General features: G+C 40.3%; 1 protein-coding gene across 5 annotated transcripts in view; it reads right to left on the bottom strand.

The window, feature by feature from the left end:
- Positions 1-19,979, bottom strand: part of BCAT1 (branched chain amino acid transaminase 1) — a 54,659-nt gene extending 34,680 nt beyond the window's left edge. For 2 of the 5 annotated variants that reach the window (XR_013995519.1, XM_081083126.1), the window contains exons 1-4: positions 19,458-19,845; positions 18,267-18,338; positions 10,549-10,749; positions 1,609-1,719 (exon numbers count right to left, since the gene is read on the bottom strand). Coding sequence is in view for 3 of the 5 variants with exons in the window: in XM_081083126.1 (XP_080939252.1) it covers positions 1,609-1,719; positions 10,549-10,749; positions 18,267-18,338; positions 19,458-19,664 (591 nt within the window). In the remaining 2 variants the exon portion in view is untranslated. Of the gene's footprint in view, positions 1-1,608; positions 1,720-10,548; positions 10,750-18,266; positions 18,339-18,411; positions 18,670-19,457 lie in introns of those variants that run through there. The other 3 variants (XR_013995520.1, XM_081083128.1, XM_081083127.1) reach the window with 2 other exon arrangements.
- Between the last annotated feature and the right edge of the window lie 5,044 nt (positions 19,980-25,023).

Genomic DNA, 25,023 nt, shown 5'->3' with positions numbered 1-25,023 from the left:
GCCGGGGGCCGGAGCAAAGCCGCCTGGATCCCAGGTGCTTCCTGGCAGCCGGGGGAAGGAAGGCCTACTCTTGCACAAATTTTTCATGCATCAGGCCTCTAGTTTGTAAAATAAGTAGCTTCTACTCACTTGGAAGGATAGAGAAACATACTTTCAGAAATGTGGTAGGTTATCCAAGGTAGAAATAAGTCAGAAATATGTATCTGAATAGAGCTCATAACATCAGGATTTGGCTATTTAAATACTAATTTTTAACAGCAGTTACAGTGTAATAACATTACAGAAGTTAGGATGACTAAGACTTTAAAAACGTGCACCCACTTTCTTACCCTTCATGCTGTGTGGCTTTAGGCAAGTCATTTAACTGCTCTAGGCTTGAGTGTTCCTCTCTGTACGAAGGTGCTACTAAAATTTACAATACATACACCTTCTTGACAGTGGCTTACTGTTAGGATTAACCAGATGAAGAATGTAAAACCACATAATAGTTTGTAGCATAGTTGCTATCCAATAAATACTACTGCCCTTTCCTTCTGTCCCCATTTTAATGTTTTCCCCAGTGATCTGTCTGTAATGGAAGAAGAATGAAACTAGGATCAAGTCCAAAGAACTTACCTTCATTTCCCTTCTGCTATTATATTATGGCCTTAGAAGGAAGCATGGCTCACAAAAACAGAAAGAAGGAAGAGCCTAGCTCCATGGTCAGCAAACTGCGGCTCGCGAGCCACATGCGGCTTTTTGGCCCATTGAGTGTGGCTCTTCCACAGAATACCACGTGCGGGCGTACATACAGAGCGATTGAAATTTCATGGCCCATGTGCAGAAGTCGGTTTTCAGCCTGAGCGAGTCTATTTTGAAGAAGTACTGTTGATATTTGGCTCTGTTGACTAATGAGTTTGACAACCACTAGTAATAAGGAGTAGTTACTTGGGTTTAGCCATTCTGGGGTTCTTTTATGCACAGCCTGGGCTAGGTTTCTGGAGGCTAAGTCCTCAGAAGATAGAAATGGCAGCTGGTCACATCTCAGGGAATGAAAGTAATCAACATCATTTCCGCCTACATGTAAAGTTTAGCTTCTAAATCTAACCCACCTTATAATGAATTCTGCTCCATAACAAAGTCATAGCCAGGATCCAATGGCCATGAAAAACCAGTTTGATATCATGGTGCATCTTTTTAAAACAAAACTTGGGCTAAAATATCCAAATAATGACTTAAATAACTGTATACTTGCTAGTGTCTAAAGCAATTAAGCAAAATATCCCCCAAATACCTGTGTGGCACACCATGTTTTCCTTTTTCAATGTTATAATTTCATACAGACTTTAAATTTTATTTACTTTTGTTTGAGGCATGTTTTTATTCCTTATCCTTTTATGTCCCACATACACATTAATCCCCCACAGACACTCTAAGAAATAGATTGAGGAATTGCCAAATGGTACTGGTTGCTTCCTTACATTTTTACCTCACTAATTTACAAAGTAAATCAGATATAACTTCAGTGTTCATGTGGTTTGTACTGAATATGTAAGTATTCTGAAGTTATTTCTTTGGTGGTAAACTTACGTCAAGGAAAACACAAAAGAAATCCCTAAATTTACCTACCGGCAAAGTTGCCCTCAGAGCAGATCGGTGCATTCTATCCATGTTGAGGTTTGGCCGGAAGAGTCGAATTTTATTATCTACATCTCGAAATGCCTTCATTCCTTCAAATAACTGAAGATGAAAGAGAGATAAGTCTTAGAGGTTAAGTAAATGAAAACAATCCTTGTGTTCAAAGGAATTATTTGTCTGTGGGTGCTCATCTCCTTCATCCTGTAAAGCTGTTAACCCCCACCTCACCCAGAGACCCCTAAATCTAGAAATGCAAACAACTGACAGATTGGTAACAGTAATCGCAATAGAAAGAAGTCATTTTATTACCAATATCTGGTGGGGATGCAGTCATCCTGTGCTTAGATAGAGCCATATTGCCGATATATTTATGAGGATTAAACGAAAACCATCCCCAATAGCACAACATGGACCAACTGCCTAGACAACAGAAGCAGAAACTCAAAATACCCAGGTATCTTTTCATTGAATCTGGCTCATTCAGACTCTGATAGTAGATAATCTAGATATGACCAGAGCGGGTTAAGTTCCAAGAACCATAAAAACCAAGCAGGTCAAGACCATACTATGTCGGGGCTAGGTCACCTCCCTAAATGTGCTGCCCCAGACAAATCACTACACAGAGATGTGAAAAGACTGAGAAGCAGGTATGTACTGGCAAACACAAAAGAAAGGGGAAAATCAGTCATGTTAGTGGAAAATTTTAACACAGATTCTCTAGGTAACCAGCAGAAAAACGGGCTAAACTCAATAAAGGTATGAAAGACTTGAAAAAGAGCAACAAACTAACCCACTGGACAAAGCCCAGCCCCCACCACCTGCACAATGCATGGGGTTTTCACATGTTCTCCACCAGAAGATAAGCCAAAAATCAATACGAGAAATATAACTAGAAAATGTCCATAGTTTCGAAAAGAAGAAGCCCATTACAAAATAAAGCATGAGTCAAAGAAGAAAAATAGTGGAAATGAGAAAATACGTTGAACTGAATGGTAATGAAAAGTAGGGCTATTAGGAGGCTCCTAGCCTTAAAGCTTACATGAGAAAAGAGAAGAAATATAAATCATGTAGCACAATTAAAAAGCACAAAATTCAATATTGCCAGGGCAAATATAGGAATAATTTATTAAATATAATCAGAGTAAAGTTTCAGTTAAAAGATAAGGCTATCAAATTGGACTCACTAAAAAACAACTGAAACAAAAAGATATAGAAAGCAATATATTATACAAATACTTTCTAAAATAGAGCTAGCAGGTGCAAATAGTAGATAAATAAGCCTTAGATATTTAATGTACAGCATAGTGATCATAAGTAATATTGTACTATAAACTGCAAATGGCTAAAAAACTGGGTCTTAACTATTCCCACCACAACAAAGAAATGATAATTATGCGACATGATAGAGATATTAACTAAGGCTACAGTGGCAATTGTACTGCAATATACACAATGCACACCTTAAGCTTATAGAATGTTATATGTCAATTATATGTTTTTTAAAAACTGGTGGATTATATTACTAAATACAAAATGAAATAGGTAACATAGATCTTATTCACAATTCTTAAATTGTATGCATTTGATATAGATTCAAATAGATGTAAAGATGATATAATAATATTGAGTAAAATAGATGCAAAATATACAAAAGGAAAACACAGTATGACTAATTGGAATTTACCCCAGGAAGAGAGATTGGAAAATCAATTAATGAGATTATATTAAGTGTATGTGGGAACCAAGGGGGAAAAATATATATGGTCTTCTCATTGGATGTGGTAAATGCATCTGATAAAATCGAACATTCATTTATGACTTTTTAAAGTTTCCCAGATAATTAAGAAAAAAAAAAAGGGAGCTTTCTTACATGACAAAGGATATCTAAAATAAACTTGCAGAAAACATTATACTTGATGGTAAAACTTAAAGCTTGCCTTTTTGGATTGGGAATATCATAAATTGTCTGCTGTGACTACTTCAGTTCAATACTCTACAGCCAGTAATAATAAAATAAAATGCATTCAATTTAAAGAAAGAAAAAATAAACTGTCATAGAGCATGAAATATAGAAAAGATTAAATATCTAGAGAATCCAGAAAAACTGACACAACCTCTTGAAATCATTTGCTTAGGCAAAGTAGCCAGATACAAAATTATACTTCTATGGAACAGCAACATAAAAACTATGTATGATAAAATTAAAGATAAAAACTATTTGCGATAAAATTAAAAGGACTACTAAGGTGGGAAAATCTAACAAAAGAAGTGAAAGGCCCATAAGGAAAATACAAAACTTTCCCAAGTCATTAAAGAGCTAGCTAAATGTAGAAAGCAATCTCATGCACATAGATGGAACGACTTAATATGATATGATGCCAATTCTAACCAAATTAATTTATATATTGAGTGCAACCCAAATGAAAATCATGTCAGGGCATTTTATTTTCTCTTTGCAAACTGAATTATGAAAGTTGACTGGCTTGATAAACGGCATCTAAAAGTTACATGGAAAAGCAACTGACCACAGAGATCGAGGGCACTACGAAGAGCAAAACAGAAAGACTTGCCCTGGCAGACATCAAGACCCATTGTAATGACTTGGAGATGAAGACAGCGGCATTTGTGGAAGGTAGACAAGTAACAGAATGGAGACCCAGATGGACAAGACAATAGAACAAACTGTACACAGGAGCAGACCTATGCATACACAACAGAGGTGCTATGACATATCAGAGGGGAAAGGACAGTCTTCTTAAATAGTGCTGGGACAACTGGGTTTCTGTAGAAAAAAAAGAGAGAGAGAGAAAAGAAGAAGAAGAAAAGGGGGAAAAAAACAGAACCTACTTCATATACAAACCAATCTAGGATTAAAGACCTAACTGTGAAACACAAAAACCAATAATATGCCAGTAGGAGGATAGTTTCATAATCTAGGGGTAGGAGAAGAATCTTTAAACAAGATAGAAAAGTATCAAATATAAAGCAAAGATTGATAAACTCAATTTTTAAAAAAACAATGTATTTCTCATTATCAAAATATTATATACAGATGCAAGAGAACAGTGTCCTTGCCCTTTCTGTCTGTCTGATTTTGGCAGACAAGACTGAATGGGGGAATATTGGGGGGGGGGGGGGGTGAGTTATATAGAGTAAAAAGAGTGAAGATATTTTACTTCTACAAATCAAAAAGAAAGACAACACAATAGAAAAGTGAATAAAAGATTCAAACAAGCAGGCCCTTTAAATAAGAAGATATCCAATTGGCCATTAAACATATGAAAAAGTGTGCATAAACTAATATCACAATAAGATGCCATTACACTAAATTGGTTAAGCTTTTAAAATCTGACTTTACTGAGACATGAAAAGTTTGTAAAACAATAGAAACATTTATTCATGGCTAGTGAGTATAAAAATGGTCAAAACCACTATGGAAAATAATTTCCCCATGCCTATAAAATGGAATATATGTCCTATGACCAGTAGCACCATTCCTAGGTATATCCTTAAGCAGCATTTCTCAATTTTATTTTTTATTTTTTGGTGTCAGGATGCCTTAAAACTTATATTTTTAAAAGTTATGAAGATTCAAAGAGCTTTTACTTATGATGTTTTTCTGTCAATATTTACCGTATTAGAAATCAGAAGTAAGAAATTTACTTATTTATAATTCTAAATCATGACATGTTAAAGTATTTTAATGAAAAATACCTCAGTTTTTCCCAAAAGAATTAGTATGAAATATAGTACTATTTTCAATTATTACAGATCTTTAATGTTTGGCTTATGAGAAGACAACTGGATTTTCTTTTCTTTTTTATTTTCTTAAACTTTAATTGCTTATTGTTTGTTTTTTTTATTGCTTAAAGTATTACAAAGAGTATTACATAGGTCTCCTCTTTTTTTTCTCCCCTTGACATTCCCCCGGCCTCCCCTACCCCGCAGTGTCTTATGTCCACTGGTTATGCTTCATATCTATTTCTGCATTCAATTTTTTGCAGGATGTTGATTTAATTGAAGCACATGCACAAAAGAAAACCCAATCTCACACACATATGTAGTTGAGACAGGGAGAGGTATTTCTGGTAGCCTTTTGCGGAGAATTATGGATATTCTTCTCTGTTATTCCTAAACTTGTCAAGGGATGGTTCCTTAAAGGTTAGTTGTAATATAGAATCTGAAACCATATCAATGAAGTCTTCATGGTCTGTTAATTTATTAAAATCCAATTGTCTACCAGACAGGATTCAACTAGAGAAGAAGAACCAGTAGGAAATATATGTAATATTAACAGACTTATTAGAAGCAATTGGCCAATGCATTTGGACTCACTCTAGGTGAGTCCAAAATCTGTAGGGCAGGCCAGAAAAAGAAGGTCACCAGCAGGCTGGACCCTCAGGTGTGAGCTGTAGCTCATCCACGTGGCAGTCAGGAAGGGACACACGGGGCAGTCAGGAAGGGAGAGGCAGAGGAAAAGAGGGAACACGCAGGTCTAGCTAATGTGTGGGGTCTCTGACCTCATGAAATCCTAAGGTTGGGCTCACCCAGAATTCTCTCCCTTCTGATTTACTTTAAATCAAACAATTAAGCCACATCTGAGAAATTCCTTCACAACAGTACCTACACTAGTGTTTGATGGAAGGTGTGTGTATGCAATAAAACAACCACTGCTTCCCTCAGCACACAAGAGAATGTCTTATAGTCCATTCTAACCAAAAGAAAGCTAAAAATGGAATTCTAGGTACTGTAGTTCAGACTAGCCAAACTGACATATCAAAAGCCATCATGTGTTAACTATCGTTATTGTAGTAATTATATTGCAACTAATAGGTGTATCAAATCATTACATTGTGTATCTTAAATATGGTCCTAAGTCAATTATATCTCAATAAAGCTGGAAACAAAAGTTAAAATAAAAGCTATCAGAGCCTATCTTGCACTTTGAATCCTTACTTGTGCAAAAACGTGTCATGTCATGCAATGGCCATTTAGAAAATGTTGGTTCAATGAGTTATGCAGATCTTCCCAAAACTAACATCTCTTTCATGTATTTTTTAAAACCTATTAACATCACCACTAATATCACCAGAAAATTACAGGGTGTGTCAAAAATAGGTGTAGAGTTGTTCATGTGGAAAATACAATACACAATACAACAAAATACAGAACAATGAAAATACTGTACTTAACAAATAATCATACAAGAATAAATTCTGTGCTTCACATATTCACAGCTGTAAACCTACTTTTGCCCACCCTGGATTTAACAGCAGAAAGGGTTAAATTTGCAGTGGTAAATCCAAGTTTTCTGAAATTCTAATTTCTACTGGAGGGCTAAAATGCTAGCATTGGCACAAAATAGAGTCCTTTGTTTCACTTGAAGTCACAGGCTCACTTTGTTCATTTTTTAAGAAAACACACACAATATACTCCCATTTTACAAAAAAGTTCATGCAAGGTTAATAGAAAAGTGAGGATAATCGTTGCCAGAAGACACGGGATTTATGATGTGAAGGGGACACTGGGGGTGCTTAAGTGGTTTTTTTCTTTACCTAGATGAGCATTCATTTATAAATATTCATCAAATAGTATATATTTTGGTCATTTTTTCAAATTATATTTTATTTCACTAAATATTTATTTCAACCAGAAAAAGCAGTGCCAGTTATCATTTCATTTTATTTTATCCATATCCCCTACTCTTAGTTTACATTTCTCTCCTTCTCTGTTTGAAACTTTCACTTATTTATCAATCAAAAATTTGCAGTATTAAAAAAGCTACAAGTAGTTGTAGATCTCAAAGTAAAATGGATTCTAAAATCAATAGGGCTGATGAGTGGAAGAGAAAGATGGCCAAGTAATTCACTCTTATATTTACTTTTGTATTAAAAAATACAATAATTATTGAACTTAAAAATCATGTTGGCACATGATAACATAAGTGTGTCAGTATAAGAGAAAATGTCTCACCTAACATTTGGGAAGGAAACCTTGGAAACCAAGTATCTGCCTAACTTTCTCAGTGGGTGTTTAAAAAAAGAAAAGAATTCCGAGGGCAAGATCATGGCTAGTGTGTTTACCATCCGATCCCGAGCACTTTGCACAGTCCCAAGCACATAGTAGGCATTCAACGTCCATTGAATGAGTGAACAGGAAATGGAACAAATATGCCTCATGAGAAAATCCAGGGACCCTGAGGTTCTCCACACATGGCCATCACACTTCCTAAATTCCTATGATACTCTCCTAGTATCTCTCCTGTTAACTAAGTGCCAAATTGATGAAGAGGTAACCAAGCACATCGCTTTATCTCCCCATTTATTACTGATACATGTTACAGACTATATTTTCCAAAAATAGCCACACAATCTTTCCAGTCCCTCATGATCTTCTAGACCTTTGACATTCCTCTCGGGAGGTGAAGGGTATATATGGTATAGTATATTCCCTCCTGTTGAATTGGGCAGGCCTTTGTGATCACCATGACAACAGAGTATGGCAGAAGTAAGGCTGTGATTTTGATTCTAGGTCATAAAAAGCACAGAGCTCCTATCAGGGCTCAGTTGCTTGTGACAAAAAGCTTTGGAGCTCAAGTCACAGAGGACAAAGTCTAGCTACTCTCAGAACACCATAATGGGCGCACCATGTGGACAAAGCGTGATGCCAAGAGAGCCCCAGCATTTCAGCCACCACCTCTTTGAGTTTCATCAGACATATGTGTCAGGAAGCTTGAGCCAACTCCAATCCCAGCCACTATCTGACAGCAACCACATAAGAGACAACAAACCAAGAACTACCAGCCATCCTAGTCAACCCCCAGAATCATGCAAGATATAAAATGACAGTGGCTGTTCCAAGCTATTAATTTTGTTATGTCGCAATAGATAACTAATGTAAAACACAGTCCAGTTCTTAATGCAAAACACCCCCTGTGTTTATATTATTCATGGAAAACTGATAATACAAATTTCAGTTTTTATCTAACAAAGGATAAAAGCAATTAAAGGTTTTTTAAAAAACTATCCTGGTCACAAAAATCTACATTGGCAAAACTAATCCACTCATTTAAATAGATGTCCAGTGAGTTTTAAAAACCAATGGCTATCAAAATATTTTTTAACTTTCAAAATGACCTTAATCCTTTCTTGTTTACTTCCCACAAGCCAATGATTCACAAAATGTGGTTCTGAGAGTATTAAGATGACATGGGAACTTAGAAATCAGAGCCTCAGAAGGTGGAGCCGGGTGATTCTAATGAAAGCTATATGAGAATCACTGTCAGATTCCTTCTTTCAAGTTCATAAGCATTTTATTTCATTTGTTTTTCACTGTACATAATGACAGAGGCAAGGGCAGCTACCATTCTTATTTTATAATTAAAGAAACTGAGGATTGGACTAAATAATGTAAGAACTCATCGAAGTTGGTACAGTTAAAACACAAAGATGGGAATGGAAGCTTAGACTTCCAAATTCAACATTTAGTGGATACATTGGGGTAGCTAATATGTTTCCGATGATTTGAATTTATAATTTTGAACAAGTTAACTGGACAGGCCTTTTTGTAATTTTAGTATATATGTTTGGGGAAACTATCACAGGGATTATGAGCTTGCCATTTGAACCCTGACTCCTCCCTAAATGCTACACAATTTTGAACAAGAAACTTAACTTTTCTGAAGCTGCTTCTATAATAGGTGATAATAATGTTTCAAGGGATAGTAATAATAGCTAATAACAAGGCTCTCATTATGCATCAGGTATGGCTCTATATGCTTAAATGAATCACCTTACCTTCTTCTTATAACATTATGAGGTAGGTATCATCATCACTTCAATTTCATCATTAAAAAATTGGAAGCATATAGTCATTAAATAAGTTTCCCAAGTACCCTTTAGAGCAGGGGTCCTCAAACTACGGCCTGCGGGCCACATGCAAATACAAATATTGTATTTGTTCCCGTTTTGTTTTTTTACTTCAAAATAAGATATGTGCAGTGTACATAGGAATTTGTTCATAGTTTTTTTTTTAAACTATAGTCCGGCCCTCCAACGGTCTGAGGGACAGTGAACTGGCCCCCTGTTTAAAAAGTTTGAGGACCCCTGCTTTAGAGCAACAGAGACAGAATTTGAGCCCAGAAAGTTGGAATCCAGAAATATATGCTTTCTCACTTAAAATAATAACATGAGATGACCCATTATAAAGTACCCAATGCAGGGCACACTGCAGGAATTCAATTTAAAAAATTCATTATTGTTATGAATATTTAATATTACCATCTTTTAGTCTCTTAATAGGTAGACTATTGCTTATTTTAAGCATCCCAATATTCTAAGTATGTCTAACACATTACAAGTAAAATAAAATCAGGGTCAAGGGAATGGGGAGTGTATTGCGTATCTGGCTAAGTGTGAATCCTATGAAGGACCAGAGAAAGCATCTCTAAATATTTAATGCTTATAATTATTCCACTCATGCCTGAAGGATGGCCTTTAATTACATGTCCCTCAACATGCATAACTACACATTGCTGGTCATAAAAACATGCACTTAGCATTAAAATCTAACCAAATTATTGTACTCAATGGCCTCTTCTCAACCATTAGAAGATCTGAGAAGACAGGTGACTTTGTAAAATATTAAAAGTAAATTCTTTTTTATTGCAAATTTTCTTACCAACTGTCTTTCTTATTTGCTCTACATGACTTTTATTGACGTTATAGAAAACTCAAGAATATCTAAAAAAAATTCGTTGTTGAGACTTACCTTCAATGAGATTGTCTATAGGAAAAGTTTCAAAGACATTTATGACTCCCTTTAGTATATATGATCAAGTCCATGCTTCCCAAAAGCTATTTTAGCAGAGGGAGCTACTTGTTGCCCCAATGAAGAGCACCATGTTACCATCCTTCATTGCAGTGTGCTTACCTCCACTGCATAGTGCAGAGCCGACGAGGCAGGGTGCAACGACAGGTTTTGAAAAGGCTTGATGTGTGGTTTCTCCCATCCAAACTCTGAGGACCACTCGATTGTCAACATGTGGTCCGTGAAAACGGTTCCAAAAACCACAGAATTTGGGTCAGGTTTCTCCTTTAAAATGGTGGCTGGTGTGATTATTAGATCTTTAGCCTGGGGGGAAAAAAATCAGCCCCATTAGAGAAGAGTAACTGAACATCTAACTGGCTACAAATAAAGAGAGTAAAAAAACAACATAAAATTTAAGTCATTAGCCACTGAAAATTGAAATCGCTTGACTCTTTTTTTTCTATCCCCCAAATTTATTTATCTTATAATTGGAACTGTGTACCTTTTGATCACCTTCACGCATTTCCCCTATCCCCACTTGATTTTTTATTTTATTTTTTATTGATTTGAGAGAGAGAGAAATATGTTGTTCCACTTATATATGCATTGATTGCCTGATTCTTGTATGTGCCCTGACTGGGGACCAAACCCGAAACCCTGGTATATTGAGATGATGCTTTAACTAACTGAACTACCCGGCCACAGCCCCACTTTTATTTTATTTTATTTTATTTTATTTTATTTTATTTTATTTTATTTTATGTATGTATGTATTTAATCCTAAAAAAGGCAGACTGCCACATATAGTGCCTCATATGTGTGGGGTTTTTTTTAAATATATTTTATTGATTTTTTTACAGAGAGGAAGGGAGAGAGATATTTAGAAACATCGATGAGAGAGAAACATCGATCAGCCGCCTCCTGCACACTCCCCACTGGGGATGTTCCCCCCAACCAAGGTACATGCCCTTGACCGGAATCGAACCCGGGACCTTTCAGTCCGCAGGTCGACGCTCTATCCACTGAGCCAAACCGGCCACGGCCTCATATGCGTTTTTATTTTTTTTAAAATGTGTTTTCTATTTATTTCAGAGAGGAAGAGAGAGGAATAGAAATATCAATGATGAGAGATAATCATTGATCAGCTGCCTCCTGCATTCCCCCAAATGAGAATCAAGCCAGCATGTGCCCTGACTAGGAATCCAACCATGACTTCCTGGTTCATAGGTCGACACTCAACCACTGAGCCACACCAGCTGGGTGTAGCACCTCACTTGGATGTATCTGAAGTCTTGGAAGCTTGACTACCCTATGTTCTCCTACAAATGGTCCTTAAGAGCTTATTTGGAAGTTTGAGCAGAGGAGCACAGCTACTGTGTGCTCTTGATCGAAGACCAGTTCTCTTCTCTGGGGAAAAGGTCGTCCTCTTGATTAAGCGTGCAACTTCGGGAGGAAAGCACCTGGATTGCACCTGGATCAGTGAGGGAGGAAGAAGGGGACACCTGCCTAGCCAGCCAGATCAGCTGAATCAACCCTGGTGGTCACAGAGGTGACAGATGTTGCAGCCAGATCACCCTCACATCCCCCGCTTGACTTTTAAATGTTGGCAACTGACTCAGAAATTTAACATACGTGAGCCAAACAAATCATGCCGGCATTCAGAATCCGGCCTGTTGTTTGAAATCTCAGCCATGTATACTGCCTAATAAGTAGCTGAACCAAAATGCAGTGATATTCAGAAACAGGGACAAAAATAGCAGATGGAATAAAATGATGAAAAGGAGAACACACACCCTTGTTATCATCATAGGGCTCATGTTTAGCACTTGGCAGTGAAGAAAGGGAGGTCATCTCTAATAAATATAGCAACACCAGCAATCACTTGTTGTCATTAGGAAGTGAACATCTTGGTGATGGTTATAGTTCAGCTCCCCCAAAGAAGCCTTAACCACCTCCCCGTCCCCCGCAACTCCCACCCCAGAGGGAACTGTAGAAGCAATGAGCAGAACGAAGCAACTGTGTTCCTCTTTAAACACAGAGAAGTAGAAAATGAACACCAACATATTAATCCTCTGTTCTGTACTGAGGAAACAATGAACAAAGGGAGCTCTGACTAAGAGAAAGATAAATGAGAGTAATAGGAAATAATCTCACACATCAGTATTTCACCAACACACCACATAGCCGGCTTGTACATTACAAATGACCAAACACAAATACATGCAAGTCACAGGCAACACCATCAGTCACTTTTTAATAGCTATAGAATGCTGACAAAAACCACAGGTGATGGAAGGTTTTGACCGGTTATAAAACAATATTAACTAGGCACAGGTTCAACCTGTTAACAAGCTGTAAGGAAGGTCAAACTCCACTTATTTAAACACAAAAAGTACTTATCCATCCCCCCCACACCCCAAAATCAAATATAAGTCTTCACTTTATCTCATCAGCTCTTATCATTATTTTTAAACGATCTAATTACTTTTGATTAATTCACTGCCTTACAGCTGCCTTAATAATTTGGTTATATTATACATGATGACCAGTTTTATTTTTAGAATAATATTCCAGCTGAAATGCATTCTAAGACAAAAGCTCATTACAAATCTAAAATGGAACATAATATTTCTTCCAAAACTTGGTCTCTATTTCTAACATTCATATTACTTTCTACTTCTTTCCTTCTTACCCCTTAACGTGTTGAAAAAGGGCAATGCATGTTTATTATTTTACTTAAAAACTTGACTGTAAAGAAGGGAAGAAAATGAAAAGTATAAAATCCCCAACTACTTTCCGGGCCACCGCATTCCCACTCCCCAGAGATGACCTTCACTAACAAATTCCTTTGTGTATTTTTCTGTATTTTCGGTGCATCGTGTTACTTCCAAGGTCATTTGTCATTCTCATATTCTCACAACCCTTGGTTTCCCACATCAGTCACTGAACCGAGACACTTGTCTTTTCAAGTATTTCTTTTGTAGGTCTGATTCCAATTGCTACTACCCACTCAGTAGCAAATACTCTGTATCTTTTTCCTGTTCAATGTCCAAGAACAGTTACATGGCTACAGATTCATGTCCAAAAAATTCAGCCCAACTCCCTTTTTCAAATCTACCTCTCACTAATTAATGTTCTGCACAAGTCTTTTACTTATCATTTATTAATGCATCCAGCAGCACATCAGTCAAAAACTAATAGGAGTTGGTTTTCTCACATAACAAGTCTGGAGGAGCCAGGCCTGGCAGTGTTCTGGAACCCTGCGGTTCTGTGATTTTTCTTGGCTTCTCCTCAGGGTTAAAAAAGGCTGCTGCAGAGGTAACTTCAGTTTTAATCATCTAACCAAAGTCTAGAGGAAGAGTGGCGAGGACGATGGCAGATTTTTCTGTTTCCTTTAATCACAAAAACAAAATTTTGCCAGAATATTTCTTATGTCTTATTGAATAGAAATGTGTCACATGGATCTCTCTAGCTGCAAGGAAGGCGAGGAATGCAAGGTTGTCACCTAGGGCCAGTCAGTGAACTGCAAACAAAATCAAGGTTCTGTAACAAGGGACAAGAGGTTGGTGGGACTGTATTTTGGGTACATATCAGCCCAGTGCCAGAAAACAGTACAAGTCCTTAAGAATTCTGGGTTGCATACCTTTGTCTAACATGGAAGGAAAGACAGAAGGACTAAAACATGGTTACAGAAGCCCTCTCCTCCACCCCTTTTTTCTCCCTAGCATTTCCTCCATTTGTAGCAAGGGACATGAGATGCCCCCAGTTTATCCAAACTCTCTTTTTTCTTGCTCCAGCAGTGAGTGTGGAAACTGGCAGCCCCATCTGGATCAGTAACCTGTTGCAGTATCTTCAGCTTTCAAACTCCCTAGCATTTGCTTTACTTGCTGCTCATATAATCTCTCTCTGTAAGACAGCTTACCCTGCAAAAGGCTTGGTTTGGCTTCATAAAATCCTTTTAATTGATAGGAACAATTGGGAAATGGGAGTCAAGTTTCTTTCTTGTGTTGGCCTAACTCTCATTTAGTACAGTAACTATTATACATATCACTTATGTCTGATTAATTCAGTTCTAAACTTCACAGAACTTTAATTGATCTTCTTGGATTGGATACTGACAAGAGACTGGTACAGTTTTGTTCTTTTTTAAATGTACTTACCATAGTTCATAAAAGGCCTTCTGTTGTTGCAAACCCTTAAAGAATCAATGCCCATTATATAATTTTCACTACTTTTCTAAAAACTCTTCTTTTTTAATATATTTTTATTGATTTTAGAGAGGAAGGGAGAGAGAGAAACATCAATGATGAGAGAGAATCATTGATTGGCTGCCTTCTGCATGCCCCCACCCCGCGGACCTACCCCGAGGCCTGGGCATGTGTCCTGACTGGGAATTGAACCATTACCTCCTGGTTCATAGGTCGATACTCAACCACTGAGCCACACCCATTTGGGCTGAAGACTCTTAAAATACCTCTGGACCACCCATGATGAGCCATTGGCCCAGATATATCTACTTAGTTAATGACAAAACAGAGATACTGAATAAGGTGTTTTTATACTCAACTTAGTGCTCTTATAGTAAGAACTTGCTAATTCTAGTTAAGTTTCTGGAAATTGAATATAAAAAATATATATTACTAGGTAAACCACTACATTCTTTTGTAAGACATGCAATTTCTTATGATGTGAGTAGGAGCCCTCTAACTTTCTGCATAAGGATTGCCCTCCATGCAGTTTTTCAAAGTAATGCACTCTTTGGTGACTTTAGAGTTTCATCAACCATTCCAATTGTCTTTTATTTGGGAAAATTCATGCAATTCTGGAAACTAAGAATAACAGCTGTTGAGTTAAAAAAGAAATTATTCAAGAATACTAAATTTAAAAAATTAGATGATACAGTTGAATGAAGTTGAAAAGTACACAATATTAACTAAAGGTGTGTGATAGGTTTTGAGTAGGTATGAAATGAAGTTCTAAGGTAAAAAAAAATCACTGACATGAAAGAAACAAATTTCATAAACAATTTTTACCTGTGTTCTTTAAAAACCAATTTATTTTTCTACATTTCCTTTCTGAAGATGGATAAACATTAATTGTTTTTAAAATGCTACCTTCTGCCCCATGACTCCTGATGACTTCAAGTCAGGATGTTTCATACCATATACTGGTGGAAAAATTTGGAAGGCCACCATGACTGGATTGTGACATGACAAGAAATACTGGCAAAAACAGAGCATATTAAAAAAAACAACAATTTTTTAACTCAAAACATGTGCTTGGGTAATCCTTTCCTCTGAAATGGGGAAGCCTACAGGAGGCTAGTGCAATTTGGCGGAGAGCTCAGAGGACTGTATTAGCCAGCACTCTCCTGCTTCTGCTCGCCACTTACTACTGCATCTGCAAGTCTCTGCATTGGCCACAACATTTCAACTATCAAAGACAATCTCCGCATTACAACTGCAGCAGAAATTGCATAATTTTGTTCTATAATAAGTGCAATTTTTTTTCTACTGGGAAAGTGTTAGGCGTTCTGTTCATTATCTTTTAGAGACACTCAAAAGCCAATAAGGAGGTATGCAGAGGAGAATTACAGATTTGGAGTGTCACATTCTGGGATCTGTAAAGCAGAGGAGTAGGAAGAAAAAGACAGCTGGCCTTTTGGAAACAAAGAAGACTCTGGGGTCCACAAAAAGATGCCCTAGGATGTTCTGGTCATAAGGCATCTCATAGCTGGACCCTGCTGGAAAACTGCATTCTCACTGTAAAATGGCCACTTCAAAATGGGGGAGAGGATGCAATATGAAAACTATCCACAAGAGACCCAATGGCAACTTAAAAGTCATAAATGGCATTAATCGAGAAAGAGAGCCCTAGCCAGTTTGGCTTAGTGAATAGAGCATTGGGCCATGGACTGAAGGGTCCTGGGTTCAAGTCTGATTAAGGGCTTGTACCTCTATTGCAGGCTTGATCCGTGACCTGGTAGGGGGCGCGTGGGGGAGGCAACCAATCTATGTGTCTCTCCATTGATGTTTCTTTCTCTCTCTCTCTCTCTCTCTCTCTCTCTCTCTCTCTCTCCTCCCTCCCTTCTACTCTCTCTATAAATCAATGTAAAAATATCCTTGGATGATATTTTTTTAAAAGAGATTTAAAAATAGGTCAAAAGCAAAGATGGTCCTATAAACTCCACCATTTTCTCCCCCAAGTTATCAATTTCATTTACAAGCCCCATTAAAACACATCTTTTGATAGGTAAATACATGAATGTAGAATGTCAATATGTACCCTCCCCCCAACTAAAATCGAATACATGGAAGTCTAAATGAACAAATACAGACATAATTTACTTTGTGAATTCTTTACTTTGCAAAAAAAAAAAAATTATTCTATGTTTAAAGTGTAAAGAGTGTGTTCCACCTCCCAGGAGCATGCTCATGCCTTGCCCTTCCCTCTCTCCTTCCCCCACAGGCAGGCATCTCCTAGACACTAAGGGTCCTAGGAGACTAGCAACCAGGAGTGTCATGGGCAGTGGCAGCAAGTCCTGGGCTAACCCCCTAAGCTTGTCTCCAAGGCCCACTTTCCACTTTTCTGCGACTTTTCAGTGAGCCAAAGCAGCCCCACCTCGGCTCATTTCTTTCCTATGACATTTCTAGGGAGCCAAGGGAGCCCCACTGGCTCTCTCCTGCTGCTTCTTCTATCCTAAGCCCTTCCTTGTTTCACTGTCCCCAGCTCTAATAAACATACTCTCAAAAAAAAAAAAAAGTATAATGAACTTTTGGGGAAAGTTGTATTTATCTATACCCTTTGAGGAATTCATTTACTGTAGAAGATAACCCTTAGAGATGATCTAGCATGAGTCCCCTTTATCTTACTCTCTCAAAAACCCATCTCAACATCTAAGTTCCCAAAATGTATTAGAAGCAGATCGGCTACAAGGTTGTAGAGGATATTATCTCTAAAGGACCAGGAGTAATATGGACAACTAAAATTCACAAACTTATTTTAATGAGGAAATGACTGTATTCTAATGTTTTGATTTTTTTTAAAAACCTGAGAGCAGAGACTTTATCTTGCCTGTATTTTTGGACATCCACTGTCCAGCACAGTGCCTGGTACTCAGTAAGAGTTGGGTGTGTGTGTAAAATTGATGAGTCAAGGTTCACTCCCTTTCTGCATCCTGCCAGGATGTGAGGTCATGAGGACATGCTGTGCTATGGTTGACAATGGATAGTGACTGAGACAGGCAGCAGGAGAGCAGAACCAGCCTAAAGAGAAGCAGCAAACGCTCCAGGGTTGGGGAGGGAATATAGTGATTTATAGAGAAAGTCACACTTCACATTTGTATTTTCATGATTTTCAAAGTCCTTGAATAACATTCTTTCTCAATTGCCCCTCGCTATTCCTATGTGAAGTATGAGATTTAATACATAAACCCACAATCCAGTGAGGAAAGAAGAAAACACAACACTTTGAATGTAAAATATTGGGCGCTGCTTAAAAAAAAAAAATGTATGAGTTTAAATCTTTTCAGAAGTGGAGTAAAGGTGACACTTATACAATCAGATAAACCTTTAGGTGAATAGTCACGAATTGATTACTTGCCAAGAGAAAGTTATGATTTATGAAATACTGCAAGTAGTGAACTGCCCTGTAGTTTTAGATGTGATGAATGTACTCTGGCTCCCCAAATTGTTTTCCCCCTAAGAGTGGAATTTAAAATGCACAGCAGCATATCAAACTACTGTATAGCCTGCACGGTGAAAATCGCCCCAAAATGTCAACAAGCAATGAATTTATCCAGTCGAATTGTTGTTTCACGGAATCTCAGGCAGATGACTTACCTTCAACGTTCCCATGACCGGATTTGATCCTGCTTCTCCCATACATTCTCCCAAGCATCCATTATTGCAGTCCTTAAAGAAGAATGACATCCATTAAGCAAAGCCAGGTGGGTAACTGGGGCCTGGGGTATTCACTGTCACTCACCATTACCAGGTGGGCTCCGCAGCGGCACCCAAACAAGCAGGGAAAGGAGGATGGAAGGAACACCCAGGCACAGCCCCAGGGAGAGCGTCTTGGAGAGCGCTGCCCTTCACCCCGCCACCCTGCCCCAGGTCGTGGCTGCTTCTATCCGCCGCCGCCGGCTTAGAGCAGGCTGCTTAAAATCCAGGTTCGCCCCCGCAGAGCCAAGGTTCACCAGCAACGCACAGGAAGGTAATTGTCTCCCTTATATCCGAGTAAGTCGTCTAGACTAGGGCTTTAAGCCATTTATAGAAAAATCTCCCGGGTGCGCCAGCCTCGCGGTCTTGTCAATCACAGGCGCACAATAGCCAGGCTGGAACAGGGCAGGGAGGAGAGGGAGCCCTTCTCTCCCGGGAGGGTCCTCCGAGGCAGGCACACGTACATAGCGAACCCACGCACCAAGGACAAAACCTCCTGGAGTTGGAAGTCATCTAAAAGATACTTAGGGACACAATGGGAGAAGGGCGAATTGAGAAAAGATGCAGACCTTTAAAAAAATAAATGAAATAATATAAATACAACCTAATCTGCTAAGTAACTATGGCAGAAAGGGGAGAAAGGGATTCAAGGAGGCAGAAGGCTGCGGGCAAGATATTTGGGGGGGTGGGGGAGGCGAAGGCACGCAGGATGTGGCTGTCCGTCCTGGCAGCCCAGAAATCCCGCTCCCGCCTCCTTCCCCAAAGCGGCTTCCATGGCGACCCTCCCTTCCCCAGCCGCTGTGGGGGCGCCGCGGCGGGTCGCGCTCCCTGCGGGTCACGGTGGGGCTTTGGACTTGGTTGGCGAGGCCTCTCCGAGGCGCAGGTCGCCGGCTGGGACCCTGGATGTCGGGCAGGGCTGCGGGAAGAGGGGATGCCTCGGGGGAGGCGGAGCAGCGATGCAAAAGGTGAAGCAGGATGTTGCAGGCAAGGCGGCAATGAGCCCAGCCAGGCCCGAGCGCTTCCGAGACCCAGGGTCTAAGCTGCCCCCTTCCTCAAACCCCCTCCTTCCTCAAACGCCCAAGATCGAGGTACCTGGGGCAGGCTGGCCATGGGGAGCCTCCGGGAGCGGGAGCGCAGGGCAGCGAGGAGCGGCTGTGGCGGCGCGCAGGGCGCAGCTGGATGTGAAAGCGGGCGGCGCGACCCAGCTCTGGCGCACGGACCGCGTGGCACCGGCTGCCACCGGGGCTGCCACCGCCAGGGGCCTTGCGCAAGGGCAAGACGCAAGGAACCACACAGCATCCCAGAGAAAGGAGCCTCCGCCCGTCTGGTCCCTCTTCGGGCGGGAAAAGCAAAGCCCTAATCCCGGTCACTGAGTCTCCGGCAGGGGCACAAGAGTTCGTGCCAGCGGGGAGCGCCTGGAGTGCCTTTCGGAGTGCAGGCACTTCGCGAGCATCCTTATTTATTAAACTACCCCCTGGGTGAGCGGCCCCAACGGCCCTCGGCTATGGCAAAGGCAACCTCTAGGAAATATATTTACATAGGGCAAATTTTCCGTTGGAAAACAGACAAAAGGCAGTCCTGTCCCATCCCCAAACCCATCCCCCACCCACCACCACCACCACCCCTCCCCCCCTCCGCCCCCCCCCCCCCCCACGATAGTTTGAAGCCAGGATGGGACAGTTTGCAAGGGCTCTTATCTGCCACCGACCTCCTTGTGCAAACTAAGTCAGTCGGATTCATAACTTGGGGTGTCGCGGGGCTACCAGGCTCATATTCCCTGAGAGCTGTTTCTACCCACATATCCATCATTTTCAGGCAAAAGGGACTACCAAGGGCTCCCAATGAAACTGTTTTGACAGTATTCCGATATAGGCCTGGGAGAGCGATATTTAGAAAGAGGACTGGGAAAGTGATGCTTGAACTACGACTGGAATAGAAAGATGGTAATACCTATTGCCTCCTCTGGTGTGTTCCCCTGGCAATAGGGTAATGTCAGTCTACATTATGAGCCTTCAAAAAGGCTTTTAAAGTAATAGGAAGTGATGACTTGGGCTGACTTGAACTAGGGAAGGGAGGAGGGCAGTTTATTTTGGGTGAAAGCAATTAAACCTGGTCTGGTTTTAGAGTTGACTTTATACAGCCCTAAAGATAATACAGCTGTAATCTTATCAAAAAACAAACATTCCCTTCTTCCTCTCCCCCTCCCCTTTCCACAGGGCACAGAAAAGCCTCTTTTACTGGGTGGAGTCCCAAGCTCCAAGGACCTTAGAGCCCAGGCAGGTCACGTCATCAAAATGTGTCACTGGAAACCTGGAGTCTCTTCTTAAAGAAATTTAAAATCAAATCTATATACATAAAAGTCTAAGCGACCCGCCAACCATCCGACTGTCTGGTAGCTATGACGCGCACTGACCACCAGGGGCAGATGCTCAACGCAGGAGCTGCCGAGTGACAGCAACTTTGCAGAGTGCCCTCTTGCACTCCAGGACCCCTCAGGGGATGTCGGACTGCCGGTTTTGGCCCAATCCCCACAGGCCAGACCGAGGGACCCCACCAGTGCATGAATCCGTGCACCGGGCCTCTAGTTTTTAAATAAAAAAATAAAGACTATGTAAACACTATAGCTGCCAGTTTGAGACTCCTGCCCAAAGCTTAAGAGTAACTCTTGCCTTGCCCATGTGTTCAATGGCTAGAGCATGGGCCCATGCTCTACCTGGTTAGATTCCAGGTCAATGGCAGGTACCTGGAATACATGTTCATCCCCAGCCCCATCAGGATGCTTGTGTGCAGGAGGCAACCAACCCATGAATATCTCTCGTATGATCTCTCTCTCTCCCTCGCTCCCTCTCTCTCTCTTTTCCCTCTCTCCCCCTCCCTTCCACTCTCTCTAAGAAAATAAAGATCAATGGAAAAAATATCCTCAGGTGAGGATTAACAAAAAAAAAAAAAGAAAAGAAAAGGAATAAAAAAGAAACCCTGGGTTGAATAATTATAAACAACTTATTTGCACTCCGAAGGTTGATTTAAATGTCTACCAAAACATTAATTCAGAGCCTGTGATTGTTTTAAAGGTAGCCACTACACAACTTCATTTTTTTCATTTTTATTGCTATTTTTTAATATATTTTTACTTATTTCAGAAAGGAAATGAAAGGGAGAAAGAGAGAAACATCAATGATGAGAGAGACTCAATGATTGGCTGCCTCCCGCATGCCCTCTACTGAGGACTGAGCCTGAGACCTGGGCATGTGCCCTGACCAGAATCAAACAGTGACCTCCCAGTTCATAGGTTGATGCTCAACCATTGAGCAACACCAGCAGGACAATTTCCTTGCTATTCTAAAAGTTACCTATAAATCCACCCTTTTCAGTCAAGAAAGCATACATAATACAAGACTGGTGTTCTGAAAGAATAAGTAAGCACAGTGCCACCTCTACCTTTCCTCCCTTTCGAGCCAAAATCTTTGAAAGTGCCACCTGTATTAACTGCTCCTACTTCCTCCCCCTTCAAGTAACTATAGTTTGATGTGTGTCCAATGATTCCACCAAAACAAGGTTCCTAATAGCCTTCATTTTGCTCAACTCAATGGCATTGCTTCCTGTGCATTTTCATGGTTGTATCTATACACTGATGACTCCTAAATATAGTATATACTTTTCCATTCTACCTCTTTCCTGAGCAGTAAGTACTTAACAGTAAAAACATCTATCTGACATATTTTGATGTATGTAACATGTGTGAAGGCACTGGCCTAGGTACTGGGGATGCGATGTAAGTCCACATCCATCCCATTATCATGAATTGCCTCCAGCCAGGTAGGAAAATGTTACTGATGTAACTAATCCCACAAAGGTAAAATTGCAAATCTAAAGTGCCACCTATGCTTTCAGAGCCTCTAATAATGGAATGTAACACACTTAGAAAGGCCTGGAAAGGCTTTCCATCAAGATTCTTAAGCAAAGATCTAGATGATAAATATTTATATATTATATTATATTATATTATATTATATTATATTATATTATACTATACTAGAGGCCTGGTGCACAAAATTTGTGCACTGCGGGGGGGGGGGGCGGGAGTTCCTCAGCCCGGTCTGCGCCCTCTCTCAGTCCAGGAGCCCTTGGGGGATGTCTGACTGCCGGCTTAGGCCCAGGAGGGGGCCTAAACCATCAGTCGAACATCATTAGCTCTGGTGCGGAGGCGGGAAAGACTCCCACCACCACTGCTGCACTCACCAGTCATGATCCCGGCTTCTGGCTGAGCAGCACTCCCCCAGTGAGAGCTCACTGACCACCAGGGGGCAGCTCCTGCATTGAGTGTCTGCACCCTGGTGATCAGTGCACGTCATAGCGACCGGTCGTTCTGCTGTTTGGTCAATTTGCATATTACCCTTTTATTATATAGGATCATATCATATCATATCATCTTACCTAATAATAGACAAACACGTAAATTGACCATCCCTCTGCTACACTCACCAGCCAATCAGGAGAGTATGCAAATTAACCCAACAAAGATGGCAGTTAATTTGCATATGTTGGCGCAAAGCAGCGGAGCGAAGACTGAAGGCTCCGGCCAGAGCAGCGAATACTGAAGGCTCCGGCCGGAGCGAAGGTGTGGGTATCCGGTGCCGGAGGAAAACCGGTGCCGGCAGCCAGGGGAAGGGAAGGCCTATTGCATGAATCTCTTCGTGCAACGGGCCTCTAGTATTATATCATATTATACTAGTGGCCTGGTGCATGAATTCGTGCACATTGAAATTAATTAAAAGAAATATTTTAATATCACTATTCACCCTTTCTCTATACTAGAAGTGCCAACCAAATTCACAATCGACAATGACAGATCAAAACATATGTGTGCAATTGATGCCAGTGAGAGCTTTATATGTATCATCCATGCATGAGTCAACTTCGTCTTTTATATAGAGAGAATAAACTTGCTTAATTAGACCTGCTTTCTGATTTAGCTAAACTTTTTCCAGCCCAGTGAAGCACCCCACCTTCTCTTTCAGATAATTGTCAGCAACACAGCAGTAAATAACATGAAGCAGATTATTATTGTAGATCACACAGAAAGAACAAAGGGTAAAATATTGAACTGCAGCAGTGTTTAACTATATTCTGCGCAGTGAGAAAACCTGAAGTCATTTTCAAGGTCCATCGTTTCTTAATTCTTTTCAGTCGGGTCAAATGTCTAAGCCAGGGGTCCTCAAAGTTTTTAAACACGGGGCCAGTTCACTGTCCCTCAGACCGGTGGACGGCGGACTATAGTTTAAAAAAAAAACTATGACCAAATTCCTATGTGCACTGCACATATCTTATTTTGAAGCAAAAAAACAAAACGGGAACAAATACAATATTTGTATTTGCATGTGGCCCTTGGGCCGTAGTTTGAGGACCCCGGTCTAAGCTTTCTAAGTCTCTGTTTTCGGGCTAATGAAAAGAAAATAGGATTTCACCGAGTCTCCTCTCTACCTACTCCAGGACTTCTGTGAGGATAAAATGAGATGAGGCATGGGAAAAATGCTTCACAGGCTTTTGGTTAAAGTGTAAAATGTTTGCACCTGGCTATAAAGCAAGTCATGTTACTGGGCTGAAGAAACTGCAAAGAGGCTAGTAGCTAGGGAGAGGAAGCCAGGCGTTGCTACATGATGTCATTACCTGGCGCCCACAGCTACCGTTTCCAGGCTGGGCTGTGCTGTGGGCAGAATATTATCCGCCAGTGGCTCAGCCACTTATGATATACTGGGCATTTTGGGTACACATTTCTTATCTAATACCCCAAAGAGCTCCCCTCCATCACCACCACCACACACCATAGGTTCTATTTCATAGATTTCCAGAGAGGTAGGCTACATTTCCCAAGATCAAACAGCTGTAGGTCAAGTCAGTTTGACCACAAGCTTGGTCATCTTGCCTTCAGTTCCAATGACTCTAAATTTTGTTTCTGCACTCCTATTAATAATAATTTGATCATGTGTGGCATCTTCTATTTTCCAAAGATCAGAATGCATTTTCCAAAGATAGCTTCAACCTTTTATCTTTCATTGCATATGCTCTTCTGCTCAACCCCATCATGAGGTGGTTTATTTCCCCCATCCTTCTGAATCTAGGTGGGCCCTGTGACTCTCTGACGAATAGAATATAGCAGAAGTGTAGAAGTGGTGCTGTACCAAGTCTAGACATACACTTTAACTAGCCAGGGAGCCTTTGCTTTCTTCCTCTTGAAGGCTCTTGAGACTTCCCCATCTGGAACCCAGCCACCAGGCTGTAAGAAGCCCAAGCCCATGGAGAGCCATGTGCAAGCTCACTAGTCACCAATCCCAGATAAGCTCCCAGCCAACATCCAGCATCAACTGCCAACCATGTGAAACGTCTGTCTTGAACATTCAGTCCACTTAAGCCTTCAGATGACTGAAACCACATGGTAGACCCCAGACTAAAACTATGCAGCTGAGCCCAGACAATGCAGCAGATCGATTTTATAGCGATGTTAACCAGAACAGCATGCAAACCTAACATGTTTATTCTGCTATTTAAGAAAATAACCAAATACATGTCATACAAAAAAATAAGAATAAAAAAGATGAGATAAACATGAAATGATTAGCATTTTAAAATATCTTCCTAATTATGATTGTTTTCTTGTACC

This window comes from Myotis nattereri, assembly GCF_964212035.1.
Source record: "Myotis nattereri genome assembly, chromosome: 2".
Taxonomy (NCBI): Eukaryota; Metazoa; Chordata; class Mammalia; order Chiroptera; family Vespertilionidae; genus Myotis; species Myotis nattereri.
The sequence above is the reverse complement of the archived record's forward strand: the minus strand, read 5'-3'. Positions and strand labels throughout refer to the sequence as shown.